This window comes from Aotus nancymaae, unplaced genomic scaffold (genome assembly GCF_030222135.1).
Source record: "Aotus nancymaae isolate 86718 unplaced genomic scaffold, 86718_ANA_hifiasm-v0.15.2.pri h1tg000003l, whole genome shotgun sequence".
NCBI classification, from domain to species: Eukaryota; Metazoa; Chordata; class Mammalia; order Primates; family Aotidae; genus Aotus; species Aotus nancymaae.
This window is the reverse complement of record NW_026988414.1, coordinates 75342066-75365179: the sequence shown is the minus strand read 5'-3', so window position 1 is coordinate 75365179 and position 23114 is coordinate 75342066. Positions and strand designations below refer to the sequence as shown.

The 23114-nt window shown below is 35.7% G+C and overlaps 1 protein-coding gene across 8 annotated transcripts in view; it reads right to left on the bottom strand.

Annotated features, from left to right (window-relative positions):
- The window catches only part of SCAPER (S-phase cyclin A associated protein in the ER), a 522830-nt gene that overhangs the window by 339591 nt on the left and 160125 nt on the right, over positions 1-23114 (bottom strand). For all 8 annotated transcript variants that reach the window (XM_012457694.2, XM_064382920.1, XM_064382918.1 and 5 more), the window contains 5 exons: positions 20316-20471; positions 15189-15331; positions 2662-2743; positions 1030-1182; positions 49-156 (listed from right to left, as the gene is read on the bottom strand). In XM_012457694.2, coding sequence (XP_012313117.2) covers positions 49-156; positions 1030-1182; positions 2662-2743; positions 15189-15331; positions 20316-20471 — 642 coding nt within the window. The remainder of the gene's footprint in view (positions 1-48; positions 157-1029; positions 1183-2661; positions 2744-15188; positions 15332-20315; positions 20472-23114) is intronic.

The following is a 23114-nucleotide window of genomic DNA, read 5'->3' as shown; positions in this document are numbered from 1 at the left end:
TATTGAGTACTCAATAAATAACTGTAAATGAACAAAAATAAAGTTTACCACTTCTTCATCTGAAAGTTCACGCCCCTGGATGCTGCTATTCTCTCTCACAGCTTGCTGGTGTTTTCTCCCTTTAATATGGCTAAAAAGATATACCTCTGAAGAGATCTAAAAGCATAAAATCAAAGCAATGTAATCAATTTAACATTACATGAATTGTAAATACTACACATTCAATCCAATATATGTGAGTTGAAATCACTCTAGCATTTACATATTAGTCTTAAAAATAGTTTTCTCAGAACATAATTCTGAGAATCCCCTAGAAGACAAATGGTTGTTGTTTTTTTTTTTAAAAAAAGGCATGTTATAGCCACCCTAATAGGAAATTATTTCCTCTAAGTTTGAAGGTTCAAGTCTCAGCAGTAAAAATGTTACTTTCTTTTTTTTTTTTTAGATCTAGTGCCCCAAAAATACTGACTTGGGCTATCACATTAAGCAAATAATCATCCATTTTAATAGTAACTGCATTCTTTAGCACATTGTAGTGCTATTTCGAAATGCTGTTATTTGTACCACTTTTCATTCAGAATAATGAAAGAAATCCATGTCACTCAGCAGATGCCTTAGATTGAGTTTCATTTTATTTTTTTGAAACAGAGTCTTGCTTTGTCACCCAGGCTGGAGTGCAGTGGTGCAATCTTGGTTCACTGCAACCTCTGCCTCCGGGGTTAAAAGGATTCTCATGCCTCAGTCTCCTGAGTAGCTGAGATTACAGGCATGCGCTACCATGCCCAGCTAATTTTTTTGTACTTTTAGAAGAGACGGGGTTTCGTCATGTTGGCGAGGCTGGTTTTGAACGCCTAGCCTCAACTGATCTGCCCACCTCGGTCTCCCAAAGTGCTGAGATTACAGCCATGAGCTGACACACCTGGCCTGCCTTAGCATGAGTTTTAAAAGACTGGAAGAATAAATTTCCATGGTTTCATAAACTTTATAGTAGTAAATTATATCATTATCATATTGATAATAACAACCTACCAGGACATTGCAGAGAGAACACTGCTTCTTTCTTTCATATGGGGTCAGTTTGGGGGCATAATCAGTATTTGCATGTCGCCCACTGCTTAGCTCAGCAGCTTTTTCTTTTCTTTGTTCAATCTGTTCCATATGCCTTCGAATACTTTCATCATGCTGTAGATGAAGTCAAAGTGCAAGAATTTCAAAAATTATTCAAATTATGGTGAGAACTCAGAAAAATAATATTTCCATTAAAACTTCAAAAATAATAGGAGAGTGCCGTTTCTATGTCAACTTACACACTGTAGACAAAGCTTTACACAAAGCCCTTTAATATCACCCACATGAACAGTAATGTTTATTAAAGTGTGCTCCAGGAGATATTAATAGGTGTTTTGCAGAACAGGTTCCATGGTCAAATAAATTTGGAAAACAATAAGCTAAAGCTAAATAGGTTTTTAACACAGAACTTTACAGAGCCTCCAGTTTGTCACTGTGATCATGACTCAATACACCTAGCTTTTAGTAAGCATCACCTTACAAATTATTTGCCAACAACGTATTTTTGAGAACCACGTCCTGGAACCTACCATGGGAAATATTAACCTATAGGTAAATCACATGCTTATCCACATAGCAGGCAAAGCCCATCATGACCAAAACTATAAACCTACTCCATTTTTATACCTTCAGTGACAATCCTGGGGGAAAAAACACTATTTCAGACCTTTGTCCTTAGGCTCACCTACTTCATATGGCTAGGATGGCATCCCACCTACCTATCCATTTTACTCAACCTCCTTTCAAGATCTAGCTCAGGAACTGTTCTTTAAAATCACTTCCCTAACCTCTGACACTCCTCATGTTTTAAGTGTCCTCTTCTGTGCTTCCACAGCATTTCATGTATGCCTCTATCTTTGTGGAGGTTATGTACTTAGCAACTGAATCTCAACTAAATGAAGAGTTTCTTAAAATTCAGAGCCATGCCTTAACTTATCTGTGCATTCCCCTGCCTACCACAAGGCTCAATAAATATTTGCTACAATAAATTTAAGTGAATGATAAATTTCTAGGACTATACAAATAGTAAAATACGGTCTTCTACCTTAAGGCTTTTACTATCCCTGTGAGGAGACAGCATGTAAATAACTGTGATATAATATAAAACATTCATACTATTAGAAACTCCCTACAGGTTGTAGTAATGCTAAAAATTTTCTAGAAAATATCAGTTTATCACAACCTCCCAAGCTACAATTACGCAATTCAAAAGCACTGAAATCAAGTGAAGCAAATTATAAGAAACATCTTTTAATTACTTTTGAGTGAATATAACCTATGTTATATTGAGTGAATATAAAATCTATGAATATAAAAGGCCTACCATTAATGCCTACAAGTCATTAATAAATTGCTTAGTGAGAATAGGAAATATTAAATTTCCTTTAATTTTTTTTTCTCCATGGCTCTACCATATCAAAGTAAACTTAGTTTCCAGATATTGAATTAGAAATGGTCATATGAAAATCATATAAGCTTTGTTGTGCAAAGATTAAGAATACAAATTAATTCCATTTTTGTTCTATAAAATTTTGATCTCATGCTCCACTGTAAGCTCTAAAATTTCAAATTAAAAATACATAATATCCTTACCTTGAGTTGAATTTTTTTCTGTAACTCTTCCATAGCTTCTTGTTGAGCGGCTGTGAGTGCTGCCAATCGTTCTTCCCTGTCTCTGTAAGAAGACAGTAAAAATTATAAACTCAACTGCTTAAAGTAACAAATTTCATGAGGTTCAAAAATACAGTTAGGACACATAGGCTTATACAGTCAAAAAGGTTATTTAAAAAAAAAACCATACATATATATACACACACACATATATATATATATATTTAAAAGTGCCTACTAAGTCTTAGATACATTGCTAATTAAAAGTCTGGGAAACAATAGAGATTATCAGTTATGAAATGGGTTTAAATATTAGCTCAAAAACTATCATTTAAAGATGGCATGTTGAAAACTATATTTATCTCTATTCCCTTCCAAAAACTCAATTAAAAACACAAGAAAGGAATAGAAAAGGCATAAACTCACAAAGACAATTAAAGTAGAAGAGGAAATAATCACAGAAAATGAACATCAATATTTCTAAAACTAAGAAGCAATCCCAAGAAAACTGAGATCTAAGCTTTCAGAGGGAAACCAATGTGCAAGGTAATTCTACTAGCAAAATTCCATAAAAGCTCAGAAACTGAATAAACTATTCACTTATAAAGGAAGGGATAAAGGTTGACGATAAAAATAGCCAGACTGGGAAAGCCTTAAAAAACAGCAAGTCTCCAAATCAACCCCTCTGGCAGAAGGTGAAGAGATTACACCCTAGAGGGGCTAAACAAAAAGACCTACATTCAAGACAGAAGGCAAATTGGAGGTGAGATAATATACTGAAAACAGAAAGTTTAAGTGAAAATCTACATACTGAAATGATGAGACAAGTAGCATCCTTCAACTTTTTTTTTTATTATTGTACTTTAAGTTCTGGGGTACATATGTAGATCTTGCAGGATTGTTGTATTGGTACACACATGCCATGGTGGTTTGCTGTCTCCATCCCCCACCATCACCTACATCAGCCATTTCTCCCAGTGTTATCCCTCCTGAACCTCCCCGCTCCCCGCTGTCCCTCCCCTAGCCCCTCGCTCCCCAAAATACCCGTGTGTTATGTTCCCCTCCCTGTGCCCATGTGTGCTCACTGTTCAACACAAACTCATACAGTATGCATGGCCAGTTTTACATACTGCTCCCTTCATGTATGCCAGAACTTAAAGTATAATAAATTTTTAAAAAGTAAAAAAAAAATGTTTTAAAAGAAACAAACTGTTGGTACACACACACACAAAATGTAATAAATATATTTTCTCTTTTATTCTCCTAGATCTTTAAAAAATATAGGACTGTATAAAATAATTATAAGACTGCATTGTTTCATTTATGACATATATATGTAAGGTATGTGAAAATAGTAACACAAGGGGAAGAGGACATAGAACTTTGGTACAAAGTTGTTCTATTTTAACAAAACTGATTTAGTTTTATTCTGAAGTAGAATGTAAGTCAAGATAAATACTATAATCCAAAAAGCAACTATTGAACAAGTAACTAAAATGATATAGTTTCAAAAAAGCAATGAAGAAAATAAAATAATACAACAAAAAGTGTTGGTTTAATTTAAAAAATGGTAAAGGAGAACAAAAAAGACTTGAGACATATAGAAAACAAATATCAAAATGGTGGACATAAATTCAGTCATATCAATAATTACATCAAATGAGAATGGACTAAATATTCCAATCAAAAGGCAGGAATTAGCAAGCCAGATAGAAAAGCAAAACCCAACTATATACAATAGCCTAAAAGAGACAGATCTGAGATACAAAAACACAAAAAGTATGAAAGTATAAGAACAGAAGATATACCATGTAAACAGTACATATGACTATATTTACAACAGAGGCAATTGACATTAAGACAAGAAATATTTTTTAAAAGCTAAAAAAGAACATTTTTTAGTGAATCAGTACCTCAGTAAGGCAGAACAATTATAAACTATATGCAACTAACAGTACACCAAAATACATGAAGCCAAAATGTCACAACTAAAAAAAAGAAATACACAGTTCAAATTATACTTGGAGATTCTGATAATCCTGTCTCAAGAATTTACAGAACTACAGAGAAAATAAGTCAGCATACAGAAGACCAGACAATGGTATCCATTACTTTTACCTAACTTGACATTTAGAGAACATTCCATCCAACAACAGCAGAACGCACACACTTTCCAAGAACATAAGGAACATTCTCTAGTAATGCCCACATCCAAAGACATAAAGTATATCTCAATAAATGTAAAAGCAATGAAATCATACAAAGTATAGTCTCCAATCACAAGCGATTGCATTATAGATTAACAACAGGAACAAGTAACATGCTTCTAAATAACCCATGAATCAAGTAAGAAATATTACAAAATACAGTTGTCCCTCAGTATCCAAAGGCGATTGGTTCCAAGACATCCTCCTACCCCGAATACCAAAATCTGAGGATGTTCAAGTCCCTTATAAAAAATGGTGTAGTATTTGCATATAACCTATGAACATTCTCCCACATATTTTAAATCATACCTAGATTACTTATAATACCTAATACAATATGAATGTTATATACATAGTTATTATACTGTATTTTTGTATTTGTATTATTCTTTCATTTTTAGGAGGTTGCCTTCCCAAATATTCTTGACCCATGGTTGATTGAATCCACATGCAGAACCTCCAGATACAGAAAGACAACTGTATCTTGAATGGAAATAAAAAAACAGTATATCAAAATTGATGAGATGTACTTAAAGATATGCTTAAAAAAATTGTATACCTTTAAATGTTTATATTAGAAATGCAGGGAGGGTGCGGTGGGAAAAAAAAGAAAAAACACAAAAAAGAAAAAGATATTAAATACATAAATGTAAAAGTATTTTAAAATCAATCAACTAAGCTTCAACCTCATAAAGAAAAGAAGGCAAAGCTAATCAAACCCAAAGTAAGCAGAAGGAAATAAATAATAAACATCAAAGCAGAAGTCAATGAAGCAAAAAACAGAAACACAATATAGAAATGCAATAAAACCTAAAGTTAGTTATTTGGAAAGATTGACAAAATACATAAACCTTTAGCTAGACTAATAAAAAAGAGAAGTGACATAAATTACCAAAATTAAGAATGAAAGAGGAGGCTGGCCTGGAGCGGTGGCTCATGCCTGCAATCCCAACACTTTGGGAGGCTGAGGAGGGCAGATGACTTCAGGTTAGGAGCTCAAGACCAGACTGGGCCAACATGGTAAAACCCTGTCTCTACTAAAAATACAAAAATCAGCTAGGTGTGGTGGCACACATGCCTGCAGTCCCAGCTACTTGGAAGTAGCTTGGAAGGCCGAGGCATGAGAATCACTTGAACCTGAAAGACGGAGGTTGCAGTGAGCCAAGATGGTGCCACTGTACTCCAGCCTGGGCAACAGAATGAGACTCTGTCTCAAAAAAAAAGAAGAAAGTGGGATACTACTATAAATCACACTCAAAATACTTATAAAACAACTACAAACAAATTTATAATAATAAGTTAGCTCACTTAAGACGAAAAAGACAAATTCCTAGGAAGACACAAATTATCATAGCCGACTCTAGAAGAGACAGAAAAATCTCAATAGACCAAAAACAAGGGAAATAAAAAACTTAATTGGTAATTTAAAATCTTCCCACGAAGAAAAACCCAAGCCCTGATGTCTTCACTGGTAAATTCGCCCAAACATTTAGAAAGAAATAATACCAATCCTATGCAAATGTTTTCTCAAATAGAGCAGGAAAGAATACTTCTCACATTCTGTAAGGTCAGAATCGCCATAACACAAAAGCCAGATGAAAATATCACAAGAAAACTACAGATAAATAGCCCTCATGAACATGCCCTTGGCAAGAAGCCATCAACATATAAAAGCTATTACATATCATGACAAATCAGGAATTAACCCAGGAATCAAAGGTTATTTTAATATCCAAAAATTAATGTAATATACCATATTAATAAAATAAAGAATAAAACCAGTCATCTTAATGGACGCACTTAAAAAGAAGAATTTCACCAAATTCAAAGTCCACGTTAAAAACTCTCAACAAACTAGAAATAGAAGAAAATTTCCTCAATCTAATAAAGAGAATTTATCAAAAATCTACAGCAAAGATCATACATAGAGGTGAAAGACTGAATGCTTTCCCACTAAGATTGAGAACAAAACAAGGATATCCAACATCACAACTTCCATTGAACATTATGTAGGAGAGTGCCAGTACAAGAGGGCAAAAAAAAAAAAAAAAAAAAGAAAAGAAATTAAAGACATCAACATTAGAAAGAAATAAGTAAAATAAACTTTATTCACAGATGCCATGAGCCTTTATGTATAAAAAGTACTAATGAACCAAAAAAATAAAAAAACCTACAAACTAATACAGACAGTCCCCAACTTACAGTCATTCAACTTATGGCTTTTTGATTTTATGATGCGTTTATAAGGACTTAACTCCAACATAAGTCAAGGAATGTCTGTAAGCAAATTTAACAAGGTCATAAAAAGCACAGTTGTAGGATGAAATAAATTAAAATCTACTGTATTTCTACATACTAGCAAGAAAAATCCAAAACTGAACCAAAGAAAACCAATTCCATTTACAACAGCTTTAAAGAGTACTTAGGAATAAATTTTAAAAAGAATTGCAGGGCCTATATGCAAAAAACTACAAAACGTTGTCAGAAATTTAAAAAGATCTAAACAGAGAGGAAACATCATATTCGCGGATTGTAATACACAATATTGTAAAGATGTCAATCTCCCTAAACTGACCTATAGATTAAATGCACTTCCTATCAAAATCCTGCAGGCTATCTTGCAGAAACTGATAAGCTGACCCTAAAATTTATATGGAAATGCACCTTTCAAAAAGAACAACAAAGTTGGAGAACTTATACTAATTTCAAAATATGCTATAAAACTACAGTAATTAAAACTATAGTACTGGCACAAGAACAGATACAGATATCAATATAACAGAATGGAGTATGGAATATACCATTACATCAATGATCATTTGATCTTTAACAGTTGGTAAGGCAAGTCAATGGAGAAAGGATAGCCTTTTCAACAAACAGTGCCCTAACAACCAAATATCTATATGCAAACAAATAAATTTACAAAGTCAAAAGGAATTACAGAACTAAATGCTAAGTGCTCAAACTGAAACATTTCTCAAGTAAACACAGAAGAAATTTTTGTGATTTGGGGTTAGGCAACAATTTCTTAGATATGAAAACTGTTATACATAAAAATTTGATATATTAGACATCATCAAAATTAAAAACCCGTGTTCTTCAAAGACACTATTTAAAATCTGAAAAGATAAGCATAGATTGTAAGTCATACACTTCACAAAGAATGTTCATCCAGAATATATAAAGAATTCTTACAACTCAATAACAAAATGACCACCTGAAAAATGAGCACAAGCTTTGACATTTCACTATAGAAACGCACACTGACAACACGCTGAATAGCGCCAGTCATCAGAGAAATGAAAATTAAAATAATGAAATACCACCACACACCAACAAGAAAAAACTTCCATATTTAAAAAACTGATCCACCAAAAGCTGTCAAGCGTTGTGAAGGAACTCAAACTCTCATTTGCTGCTGGTGGGTATGTAAAATAGAACAAACACTCTGACAAAACTGTTTGAAGTTTCTAAACAAATTTAATACAAATCTACTCTACAACCCAGCCATTCCTCTATTTACTCAAGAGAAACAAAAGTGAATGCCCACACAAAGACCCATATGCAAACATCCATATCAGCTTTTTTTTTTTTTTTGAGACGGAGTTTCGCTCTTGTTACCCAGGCTGCAGTGCAATGGCGCGATCTCGGCTCACCGCAAACTCCGCCTCCTGGGTTCAGGCAATTCTCCTGCCTCAGCCTCCTGAGTAGCTGGGATCACAGGCACGCGCCACCATGCCCAGCTAATTTTTTGCATTTTTAGTAGAGGCGGGGTTTCACCATGTTGACCGGGATGGTCTCGATCTCTTGACCTCGTGATCCACCCGCCTCAGCCTCCCAAAGTGCTGGGATTACAGGCGTAAGCCCCCGCGCCCGGCCCATATCAGCTTTATCTGTAACAGCCAAAAAACTGGAGATAATCCAAATGTCTAAAAGAGGTAAATGGATTGTAATTTGCATGACATATATACAAATACTACTCAGCAATTAAAAAAAAGAAGAGCAAGCCACAAATACATATAACAAGTAGGAGTGGCAAAAAATAAAAAGACAGAGTAAAAGATGGCAGACGAGAAAGTAAATCAGTGGCTGTGTTGGGCTGAGGATAGAGAAGAAGAGAAATTGATTACCAAGCAGCATGGAAAATTTCGGCGGGATGGGTGATGGATATATTATCTTGATTGTGCAGATGGTTTTACAATGGTTACACATATGAAAACTCACCAAATTGTACACTTTACTAACAAGTAAATTTAAAAATTTTAACTGTCAATTTCAATTTCTAGCAAGGGTATGGAGCATCTGAATACAGAAATCATTAGAAATACAAATTAGTACAACTATATTACTAAACAATTTGATGGTGTATACTCTCACGTTAAATATTTGCATGTCCTGGGCCCCAGCAATTCCATTCCTAGGCATGTACTAGACTACAGTGTTAAAAATATGATTATCTTGTTGTAGTAGTAGTGATTTGGAGGGACATAAGGGGGGCTGTTGGGGAGTTGATGTTCTATTTCTTGACCAGGTAGTTACATGGGTGAGTTGATAATTCATCAAGATGTACACTTACACATTTGTGTATTTTTGTTATGAATCATAAAAATTATTTATAAATAATTTTTTAAATAAAAATTATTTTAAAAATATATGGTTATCTTACTCCGCAGGCTAAAAACCTTGAAAATTAGTTAACCATATCCAACAATAATTTATATCGGTAAATTGCAATAATACAGCAAATCTAAGTTAACCTTATTCCAGAAATGTAAGTCTGATTTAATATTAGAAAAATCAAACTACTAATTACATTAAGAGATTAAAGGAGAAATTTTACAGAATTATTTCGATATAAAAAAATATTTTAAAAAACTTGAAAAACTCAACATCCAGCCAGCAGCATGACATCTCCCAGTTGAACTGCTGCTACACCCTACCACATAGGGCCAAGCTACTGCAGAGGTGTTGAATTCTAGTTGCCAGTGCATCCTCCCCTTAAAACTGAGCTGAAGTGGCATCCCACCCGTTGGAGACCTCAGGCCTCTGGTACACAGAAACAGATGACATCTCCCCTAGCCCACATACACTCTCGCCAATACCACTGTGAGGCAGCACCTAACACTTCCAGGAGCTCTAAGCCTGTGGCACACCAAAGCAGCTGCAGCCCACCAACACAGCTGATGCAGTACCACACCCCCTAGGGATCCAAAGGCTCTACTAACCCAAGTAGTTATGCTTTCTAGGCTGAGCAGATGTGGCAACGTGCATTCTAGGGATTCATAACCTTGGCTGAGCTGTGATACCCTGTGTTCTAGGCCAAAGAGACACAGTGCCCCACCTACCTAGAACTGGACTAGCTCCCCTACATTCCAATATATTGAGGCACCCTACCTCTCCAAGGAGTGGTCATTGCTGCACTGTTTCCTACCCCACAGGGCACAAGATACAGCTGTATCTTGCCATTCCTGGGTTCTTGTTGCCACTGAACCCAGCCTCATAGAGCCTGGGCTATTGTACCAAGCCAGGGTCCAAAGTGACCACTGTATGCCCCTTATCACCCAGAGCCTAAGCTACCATGTTACCCAGTGGGTCCCAAATGACAACTATTCTCTGCTCCCCAGAGACTGAGTCTCCAGAGACTCCTTCTTCCCCAGAATCATGCCAGTGCCTCAGTCTGCCACCCAAGTGCAGCATACCCCAAGCAGCCCCCTGGGCCCAAGCTGCTGGGGTATGGCCCACAACAACAAACCCTGTGTAGTAGGAGAAATGAATCCACTCATGCCTTGGAAAGTGAACCTATGCCTGAAGTCCCAGGTGCTATAGTAGTTTCACAAGACCCTAGGCCCAGGAACTTGGCTCCACAGCTGCTCTGAGCCACTGTGCCCTGGAACCCAGAGCTGCTGTGGCTGCCTGTGAGCAATGTCAGACCTGATACCAAAAGAGATCCCCTCAATGAAGATTCCCTACTTTGGAGAAGACAAGCACAGGAACAGGAAGACCCCTAAAACCCTTGCACCAATAACCTCAGTAGCCACCACCACTGACACAGACCCCTACAGCCAGACCACTGAGGCACTCACATTCTTCACTGACATTGATCACAACTAAGAAGCTGCATGACAACTACAACACTGCATCTACAAGTAAGCAGAGCCACTGTGTCCTGCCCAAGCAGTACCCTCAGGCCCATCTTCAGGGGAAAGCCTTCTCTTTCACACTCCGTGAAACTGGAAAGACATGACTACACTATCAGATGTACAAACATCAAGGCAGGGTCATAAGAAACATGAAAAAGCAAGGATATATGACACTATTAGAAAGAACACAATAATTCTCCAGTAACTGACCCCAAAGTAACATAAATCTACAAATTGTCTCAAAAGGAATTCAAAATAATGAACTAAGGAAACTAAGAGTGTGGTGGGTCATGCCTTTAATCCCATAACTTTGGGAGGCCAAGGCAGGTGGATCACAAGGTCAGGAGTTCAAGAGCAGCCTGATCAACATAGAGAAATTCTGTCTCTACTGAAAACACAAAAATTAGCCAGGCATGGTGGTCGGCGCCTGTAGCCCCAGCTACGCAGGAGGCTGAGCCAGGAGAATCTCTTGCACCCAGGAGGCGGAGGTTGCATCACCCAAGATCTTGCCACTGTACTCCAGCCTGAGTAACAGAGCAAGATTCCATCTTTAAAAAAGAAGGAAAAAAAAGAATAAAAACAGACCATTCAATGAAATTAGAAAAATAATTCATGATCTGAATGAGAAATTCAATAAAAGAGATATGAAAAAAATCTAAATAGAAATCTTAGGCTGAAGAATTCAATGAAAGAAAAAATACCACAGAAGGTTAACAGCAGACTAGATCAAACAGAAGAGTGAATCTTGAAGGCTTCTGAAATGACTCAGAAGAGAAGAAAAAGAAAAAAAGAATGAAAAAGAATGAAGAGAACCTATGGGACACCATTAAGCAAACAAATATTCACATTGTAGGAATTCCAAAAGGTGAAGAAACAGAAAACGCTCATATAAATAAAATAATTGCTAAAAACTTTTGGGACTTAGGAAGAGAGAGAGATGAACATACAAATCAATGAAGCTCAAAGATCCTCAGGTAAACTTTAGAAGGTTCTCTCTAAGGTACATTATAATCAAACTGTCAAAAGTCAAAAGACAATGAAAGAATTCTAAAAGCAGCAAGAGAAAAGTGTCAAGTCACTTACAAGGGAATAGCCATCAGAGTATCATTGGACTTTTCTGCAGAAACCTTGCAAACCTGGAAAATGGGATGACATATTCAAAATGTAGAAAGGGGGGAAAAAAATATGCCAGCTAAGAATACTGTACCCAGGAAAACTATCCTTCAGAAATGAAGGAGAAATAAAGTCTTTCCCCGACAAATAAAAGTTGAAGGAATTCACTGACACTAGACCTGTGTGTTACATGAAATGCTTCTTCAAGCAGAAAGAAAATGATAAGTACCACCATAAATACATGTAAAGTATAAAACTCACTGGTAGAGATAAATGTTTAGTCAAATTAGAATACTTCAAAACTGTTAAGTGTGGTATGTAAACCATGCATATCTCAACTCTGAAGGTTAAAAGTCAAAATAGTCAAAAATAACAAAAGCTACAATAAGTTAAGGAACACATAACATAAGAAGGTGATTATTGTGACATAAAAAACATAACTTGTGGGGTGGAGAGTAAAAGTATAGTTTTTGTATGTGCCAGAAATTAAGTTGTTATCAACTTATAACAGTTAATTATAAGATGTTTTGCATAAGCCTTATAGTAACTACAAAACAAAAAACTATGGCAAATATACAAATGATAAAGAGATTTTTTTTTTTTTCAGACGGAGTCTCGCTCTGTCACCAGGCTGGAGTGCAGTGGTGTGATCTCGGCTCGCTGCAATCTCTGCCTCTTAAGTTCAAAGGATTCTCCTGCCTCAGCCTCCCAAGTAACTGGGACTAAAAGCACGTGCCACCATGCCCAGCTAATTTTTGTATTTTTTAGTAGAGTCAGGGTTTCATCACGTTGGCCAGTAAGAGATCATTATTTAATGATAAAGGGGCCAGTTCATCAATGGGAAGTAACAATTATAAATATATACACACCTAACATTGGAGCACTAAAACTATAAAGCAAATATTAAGGGAGAAACAGATACCAATATAATAATAGTAGGGGACTTCAATACCCAACTGTCAACAATAGATAAACTAGACAGAAAATAAATGCCAGACTTGAATTATACTTTGACCAAATGGACCTAACATATGTAGGCAAAACATTCCAACAAAAGCAATACATTTTTTTCTAGTGCACATGGATCGTTGTCCAGGATAGACCACATGTTAAACCACAAAACAAGTCACCTTAACAAATTTAAGATTTAAATCACATCTACTGTTGTTTCAAATCACTATGATTTAAAACTAGAAATCAATTAAAAAAGGAATCCTGAAAATTTCACAAATACATGGCAGTTAAATAACATGCTCCTCAATAAGTAATGAGTTAAAGAAGAAATCAAAAGGAAAATTTAAAAATATCTCGGGACAAACAACAATAGAAATGCAACATAGCCAAATCTATGGGTTGTAGCAAAAGCAGTTCTAAGAGGGAAGTTTATAGCTTCTACATAGCAAAGAAAAAAATCAGTAGAACATCAGCCTCAGGACTGGGGAAAAATATTTACAATCCATATATCTAATAAGGGGCTAATATCCAAAACATATAAACAACTAGGCCAAGCATGGTGGTTTATGCCTGTAATCCCAGCACTTTGGGAGGATTCCCTATCTAATAAATGATGTTAGGATAACTGGCTAGCCATATGCAGAAAGCTGAAACTGGATCCCTTCCCTACACCTTATACAAAAATTAACTCTAGATGGATTAAAGGTTTAAACGTGAGACCTAACACCATAAAAACTCTAGAAGAAAACCTAGGCAATACCATTCAGGACATAGGCATAGACAAGGACTTTATGACTAAAACACCAAAAGCAATGGCAACGAAAGCCAAAATAGACAAATGGGATCTAATTAAACTAAAGAGCTTCTGCAAAGCAAAAGAAACTATCAATAGAGTGAACTGGCAACCAACAGAACAGGAAAAATTTTTTGCAATCTACTCATCTGACGAAAGGCTAGGACCCATCCTAGAGAACATTATCCTAAGTGAAATGAGCCAGGATACAGAAAGACTAATATTGCATGGTTTCACTTATATGTGAAATCTTGAAAAAAATTTCAATTATACAGAGATAGAAAACAAGGTATTGGTTATTGGGGGTGTGCATAAGAGGGAGAGGGCAGAAATGGGGAGATGTAGATCAGAGGATACAAAACCACAGACATGTAAGATTAACAAATCTAGAGATCTAATGTACAACAGGAGGACTACAGGTAATAAAATTGTACAGCATTGGGATTTGTGATAAATGAGATTTTAGCTGCCCTTGCCACTAAAACAAGTAAAATGGGTAACTAGGTGAGAAGACGGCTATGTTAATTCGCTTCACTACAGTAACCCTTTTACCGTCTGTATGTATCCTACAACATCATGATGTATACCTTAAATAAACAACAAATAAACACCATTTTTCTAAAATGCTAAGGCAGATATATTTAATGGTTAATTGTGGAAAGCATCCCTTATAAATAAGATGCCCACCAACAAAACAAAAGGCATAAATTTAAAAAAAAACTCAAACTATATATTGGTAGATAATATGTTTATTTATGTAGAAAATGCTAAAAAAAACTAAGATTAATTATTAGAATTGTTAACAGAATTTAACAAGGTGGCTAGAAGCAAAATTAACAGTATTTCTAAACACCAGCAACATACAAATTTAAAAAGCACTTAAAAAGATGCTGACCAGACTATTTCCATTAAAAAAAAAAAAATCCACTGCTGGGGTTCTTGTGATCTAGCCTTTGACGACTGACAGAGCATTTCCAAGTCTGGTCCTCTAACCTGCTATTACTTACGCCCTTGATATCTTCCCAAAAATTCCCTTTTTCTGAAGCTAGCCAGAATCATATTCTAAGTTTTTGTATCTGAGTGTGGTGGTACACACCTGTATTCCAAGCTACTCAGGAGGGTGAGGAAGGAGGATCACTTGAATCAGGGAGTTCAAGGACAACCTGGGCAACATCGCAAAACCTCATCTCAAAATAAACAAAAAAATTTCCATGACAGTGAATGGCTTTAAGACCACAACTTGAATATTCACTCAGTGCAAAATGTTCACCAAGATCAAAATTAAGACAGCAAATGAGATACCTAGCTCTTTCCCGGGCTGCATCCTCACGGGCTTTTTCTTTTTCTTGCCTCTGTTGTTCAATTCGAGCTTCTTGTTCTTTCCTCTTCATCAACAATTCTTCCACCCGGGCCTGCCGTTCTGCCTCTAGAGCTCTCTTGCGTTCCTAATGTTAGAAATATATATATTTTTAAATATTAGAACTATGTGTAAAATAAAAATGATTCAAGGTAATATACCTTTCACCAAACTTAACTTGTTTAAGCCAAGTAGAACCCTGTGCTTGCCACTAGGTACATTGGTTCTTAAAGTTTAAACAAATATCAAATATCAATGATGTCTGGTTTTTGAAAGCCATTTACCAGTGTTACACATAATTAAGAAAATAATTGCTTTTTAAAGCAAACACCATGTTATATTTGTTCTGTGGGAACTTGTGATGGTTAATATCGAGTGTCAACTTGATTGAATTGAAGGATACAAAGTATTGATTCTGGGTGTGTCTGTGAGAGTGTTGCCAAAGGAGATGAACACTTGAGTCAATGGGCTGGGAAAGGGAGACCCACCCTTAATCTGGGTGGGCACAATCTAATCAGCTACCAGCAAAGTTAGAATATAAAGCAGGCAGGAAAATGTGGAAAGGCCTAGCCTTCCACCCTACATCTGTCTCCCCTGCTGGATGTTTCCTGCCCTCAAACGTCAGACTCCAAGCTTTTCCGTTTTGGGACTCAGACTGGCTCTCCTTCCTCCTCAGCTTGCAGTCAGCCTGTTATGGGACCTTGTGATTGTGTGAGTTAATACTTAATAATTAACTTCCCTTTATATCTATGCTTATATCCTATTAGTGTACACACACACACACACACACACACAAACACACACTACATATATATCCTATTAGTCCTGTACCTCTAGAGAACCCTAATACAGAACTTTATATTTTCTGATTAATCACTTCTAAAACCTTGTGTTAATATATGTTAAATATGATTATAGAAATACCTGAATATGATGAAAAACCACAGTTAACAGTTTTTATTTCTAAACTAAGTTTTCATGATGGAATTAAGTGAAGATAGCTTGTGAGAAGGAAAAAGAGGTAATGTAATATAGCATAGTGGGTGTAACAATGGAAATTGTGTCCGATTCCCTGGTTTTGTTTCCTGACTCCATTATTCACAGTGATGCTAGGCTACTTAGTCACATTCTCTGTGCCTTAGTTTTCTAGAAGATAAATAATAATATGTATTTCTTAGGATATTATAAAGAACAGATGAGTTAATATATGAAAAGCACTTACCACAGGGCCTGGCATATAGAAAATTCTCAGTAATTATCATCATCATCACCATCATCAAGCCAGAAGATAAATTATCAAAACTGGGTAACTTTAACATGAAATATTTGTCACTAACATGTTCCTCATGTTATTAATGTTTCTCTGAATCCATACCCACTCCCCAGATAGCACACACAATCTCTCGATGGCCCCTCCTCTATAATTAATGGAATACATTGATCTAGGCTCTAGTACCTACTACTTATATAACCTTGGACAAGGCACTTCACCTTAAAGAGACTCTCAGTTGATTTTGAGATGTAAATTACTAATTATAGGTAAGTTCTCAGCATAGACTTTAGCCATAGTAAGGGCTCAGTAAAAGATAGTAGGAAAAAAAAACAAAAACAATTTCTGTTCGGGGAACACAGAAGAGAGATTTGAACATTTCTAATACTTAACTGAGCTCACAACAGTAACTTCATCTCCACAACAAGCTCTATGTGCCCCAGGGAAAAAAAGTCTTTTAAAAAGAGCTGAAAGGATCTCTATTTCTTTCTTTTTCTTGAGGGGGATGGGTGGTATTAGGAAGACGGTAGACTGTGAATTGGGGGGAATGCTCTGATTTCAGGAGGACATAACAGGCACACTGCAGATTGCTAGAGGCATGCATTTAGAATTTAAATATATCCTTTACTGTCTGGCATACTATACATAAACATAGTTGTAGCTATTTCTCATTACTCATCAAAAATAATATATGAAAACTTGTTTAGGACTAAAAACAATCAAATCTGGCACAAAAAATTTCCTCCATTAAAAAAATGTGAACAAAAAAATTCCTCTTATAGTCCAATTTATCTAACATTTAAAAAATTCCATATTATATGAAAACTCATGCTTCATAACAAAATACAAAGGGCTTAGGCATTAAATATAAAGAATTAAAACAACTTTTCATTTCATACTTTATTAATATAAATAATTAAAACAGAACTTTGCATTTCATATTTTAATATAAGACCAAAGGCTTGAGGAATGTAATTTTTAAAATCCTAAATTGAGCTTATAAAATATATACTATGTAAAAATATTACTTCAGGTATGTGCAGTGTAGCCAAGTGTAGACTTGTAAACATAATGTCAACTTGCTGATTGCTTTAATGGATATAAGACCAACTCCAACACTGTACAAAAAGAGATAATTGGATGTAAAAAGTTACCCAATCTATTAATTTCCACTTTCAGTAACTTTGAAAAGAGAATTGGTAACCATACAGCTAACAAAATTAGTAAAATTCAGCTACTATTTCCTAATCTGAAATTTAAATCCCCAAAAGACAGGAAACTGTACGCCACAAAGCACCTTGCAAAGGGTAGGAATTCCTAAATATCTGTTTAATAAATGAAGCACAACTTTATAAAATAACATACATTATGAATCTATATGCCCACAAGGAAAGAATTAAAACCTACAGCAAAGGAATTAAAAATCTAATTCTTAAGCCTACAGAAGAAACTCTCAGACCCCCACAGATCCTAACCAGGGACGTGTTTAAGGCAGCCTAAGAAAGGATTCTGTAGCTCCTCTTTATGACTACAATTCAAATGATTAGGACAAAAGGACAAAGCAGGATATGTAAAAAAAAAAAAAAAAAAAAAAAAAGAGCTTATAATTAATCAATAAAGAATAAAGAGTAAGAATAAAATGGATGGAGGGTCTCTGAAATTCTTTATTAGGTTAGGATCTTACTATTATTGTATTTACAGAATACTTGGCATCAGTGCCTGTAATGTCATACAGCATGTAATGACCACACATTTTTAAAATTTTAATATTACATATGTTATCTACCAGTGGATTCTTCTAATTATCTATCTCAGTGTATCTCAAGCATATGTAGACAGGTTTAAAATTTTTCATTGAAATTAAATCCATAGGAAATTTCAGCACTTTTAAAAACAAAAATAATTCAAGAGCCAAAACGGTTCTTAAAGTGTTGGTTGGTAGAGGAAATTCCTTACTAGATAAGTAAACTGCTTTCCTTTAAGTTTTAATGAATATTACAAACTGTGGAGAGTCATCATTTTTAAACGAAAGATAACTGTTGTATTTCAAATCTGCAAAAGGCACAGAAAGGCACCAAAGATGTCTATTTAAAAATACACAATACTACTCACATATCCTCCACCAAAAAAAAAAAAAAAAAAAGCCAGCTAGGAAGTTACCTTTTCCAGAGAACCTTCCCTGGAATTCTACTTCTACCAATCAAGCTAATTATTCCCTCCTCTGCAGTACCTTTTTACCTTGTATATACTCTAATTACACTCTTTCACATTAAACTGTAATTTATTATTTACTATAAAGGCAAAACTGTCTTATTTATATCACTAAATTATTAAGTAACACATAATTTACAAACCATAATTATTTTTATCTGTATTTCTGTTTCTCTACAGACATATCATTTATCCTATAAAAAACAGAAATAATGCTAAATAGAAGATTCAAATTAAACATTTTTTTTTACCCATTTAAGAATACAAGTTAATAAATAGCTTATAAATGATAAAAATGAAAATTTTTACTGCTTCTTGGAGTGGAAAAACTAGTGTCTCTAATAGGAGCATTCTGTGTTTTTAAACATGAAGTCAGCTTTGCATTCATTAAAATAGTACACTGGACTCAAATCAAATAGCGATCAGGATGAATATGGGAATGCCTGTTAATGCCCACAAATAGCAAAAGGTGATCAACAAACTTAAAATGTGTTAATATTTTAATTTACTAAAATCACTGATAACAAGACACATGAAATACAATACTCACAATTTTTAACATACCTACAAAGCTTTTCATGACCTGCTGCACCCTAACTCTACATACACTGCTTCCTCCTATCTCCTTCTGCATGAAATGCCCTCCCATACCACAACTTATCACTTGTATGTTTCATTTTTGAAAACTTAGTAAAAATGTCATCTCTACCCAGTAACTTTTCTTGACTTTTTTCATGTTCCCTCTACTCTCTATATAAATAAGGTGTTGTCCTTTGTGTTTAGCACAGCATTTTTCCTAAACTTCTTTATGTACATATACCTCTCCCCATTGAGAACACAGAGGTATATTTTTCATATCTTTGAGCCTAACATATTACTTGCAGTAACTCAATGAAATGATCACTGAAGGAACAAATAAACAATAAATACAGCATGTGTGAATTTATATTTAAATACTGCAAAATTTGTTCTCTACATCAAAAAATATGCCAGGTCTTTAAAGACTCTATGGTCAAGGCATTTTACTGAGGGAGATCTAAAATAGATTATAAATAGCAGTACAGTTTATGCATTAACCTTTTCCTCATCTTGAAAATGGTTGCAAAGGTAGGGTTTGCTGTAGAGGTTAAAATCTAATTATGGTATCTGATGATACTGTCTAAAAATATCAGATGCCCCCTATCGTAGGCATAAAAATTACCCTAAATTTGCCTCATCATAGGCAAAAACACTGAGGCTATATATACTGATTCAAAAACAACGTTTGTTTTCATTGTTGGGAGAGGACCATATTCTTGATCAGCCCAATTAGAAAATAATAGATAATAACCTATCCAGAGCAATTTAGTCCTCCACCTGGTTGAAGCTAACTATTCTACTGCTGTGACTACAGTCTACTGATTAAAGAACTGACTGCCGTAACTGAAGGAGAACACACTCTCTCTTAGAAATCAGACTTTATGTTTCTAGAGTGTTATATTAAACCATGCACCTTTGGGAACAAACACTAGGTTACTCTATTTTGGGTCCTCAGCAAGTGGCTTTAAGTCTATGACAGGTGCTCAATCAACGCTGCTAAATGAAATTCTACCTGCACAGCTTCGTCACGCGCTTGCTTTTCTTCCTGCCTTCTCTGACGCTCTTCCTGTAGCTCATTCAGCCTCTGTTCATATTCCTTCAATTTTGATAACACATCATGGCGTTTGTTCTGGGCTTCAAGGGTATTGATAAAGGCAATTTCATTTACCTTTAAAAAACAAAGAAGGTAAGGTTCAGATGAAGTTAATTCTAGGGCACATTACAAAAATAAGAAATCTAACAACAGTCTTTATATAATAACATGAACCAGTGGTAATGCGTGGAACCAAAAAAAATGAAGGAATTATGGTTTTTTTCTTTCAATATTTACCTCAAAACGGATAATTATCCAGTGTGTATAAAAAATCCACAGGCCTTAGAAAGTGATTTAGAGGTCTGCCACTGAAAATATTTTTAAGTGAAGAAACAATTTTTAATTTTTATAGAGACCATCTTATAAAGGTCTGCTTAATAACATTGTAATTTGCAACTATACAAATTACACAAACATTTAAACAGATAAGCTCACGTTATTCTAATGAGTTGGAAAGGACAAAATGTAAAATAAACAACAAATTATTTTTCTTCAACATATATTGAATGAGTGACAATTAGGTACAAAGTACTAAACTATACATTGCATACTTATGTCCACATATATTGATTCTTGGCAGTCAAGTTTCGCTAGAAAGTACAGATTTTCTGAGTAAAGAATAGCTAATGACAAAGCTAAAAAAATCGGGTGGGATCAAACCTCTTATTCCTGAAAGCCAGAGGGAGGGTAGGCTACAGTTAAAATAGTAGAGTGAAGTAGGGAAGTGAACACTACAGACAACTCTCTTTGACAGCCACAGACTGCAGAAATCCATGCTGGATGGAGTAAAACCTATGTTCAGATATTTCATAAATCTCAGACAAGTCTGAATACAGATCCAACTAAGCTTTCCCAATCTCCATGCCATGATATCACTTTTATAAGCACTTTAATAAGTAGATTAAATCACAGAAACATCCTTCAACATGTACTGAAAGTACTCAAAACACAAGACAGGCTGGGTGCAGTGGCTACACCTGTAATCCCAGCACTTTGGGAGGCCAAGGTGGGTGGCTCACGAGGTTAGGAGTTCAAGACCAGCCTGGCCAAGATGGTGAAACCCTGTTTCTACTAAAAATACAAAACTTAGCCGGGTGTGGTGGTGGGCACCTGTAGTCCCAGCTACTCGGGAGGCTGAGGAAGAGAACTGCTTGAACCCAGGAGACGGAGGTTGCAGTGAGCCAAGATTGTGCCACTGCTTCCAGCCTGGGCGACAGTGTGAGACTCTGTCTCAAAAAATATATAAAAACAAAAAATACAAGATAAACAAGTATGTTCAAGGAAAATTTGTTCAGACTATATCAGGGCACACATATTAAACATAATCAAGATGAAATAAAGAGTAATGGGACCTAATACACTAAGCAAATTTTTACAATAAAATAAAACTCAGAAGGGAGAGAGTATGCAAAAACAGATTAAACAACTCAATCTTGGCAGGGTGCAGAGGTGCATGCCTGTAATCCCAGCACTTTAGGAGGGCAGGGCAGGATAGGAGGATCGTTGGTGCCCAGGAGTTCAAGATCAGCCTGAGCAACATAGAACGACTGTCTCTATTAAATGTATACAATTTTAGCCAGGTGTGGTGACGTGCAACTACAATCCTAGTTACTTGGGAGGCTGAAATGGGAGGATTGCTTGAACCCAGGAGTTGGAGGCTGCAGCGAGCCGTGACTGTGCCTCTACACTCCAGCTTGGGCAACAGAGCGAGACCCTATCTCATTTAAAACAACAGCAACAATTTGGAAGCGAATAATAACCTATGACTGGACATAGGGGCTCATGCCTGTAATCCCAACGCTTTGGAGGCTGAGGCAGGCAGACTGCCTGAGCTCAGGAATTCAACCTGGCCCAGGAGACCAGTCTGGGTAACATAGTGAAACCCCTTCTCTACTAAAATACAAAAAAAAAAAAAAAAAACTTAGCCAGGCATAGCAGCATGCACCTATAATCTCAGCTACTTGGGAAGCTGAAGCGGAAGAATCGCTTGAACTTGGGATGCAGAGGTTGCAGTGAGCGGAGACTGTGCCACTACACCCCAGCCTGGGTGACAGAGCAAGACTCCATCTCAAAAAATAATAATAACGACAACCTAAGAAACAGCAGAAAATTCATTAGACAAACTTGACAACACTGAAGAATTTGACAAAAACATGAATTTAAAGAAGCAAAGAAAAGATGATAAAACAACATACAGTAGTCCCTCCTTATCCACAGGGAATACATTCCAAGACCCCCAGTGGATGCCTGAAATCATGGACAGTACCTATATAGGCAGCCCTCCATAGCCATGGGGTTCTGCATCCATGGATTCAACCAACCATAGACCAAAAAAATTTTTTTAATGGGTGATTGTGTTTGTACTGAACATGTACAGGTATACCTCAAAGATATTATAAGTTTGGTTACAGCCCACCACAATAAACCAAGTATCACAATAAAGGAAGTCACACAAATTATCAAATGTCCCAGTGCATATAAAAGTTATTTTTATACAATACTATGGCCTATTAATTGTGCAACAGCATTATGTCTAAATACTATACACACCTTAATTCTAAAACACTTTTTCTCAAAAATGCTAATGAACATCTAAGCCGCAAGTTACAATCTTTTTTTCTGCTGGAGAGTCTTACCTTGATGTTGATGGTTACTGACTGATCAGGGTGGTGGCTGTTGAAGGCTGAAGTAGCTGTGGCAATTTCTAGACAACAATGA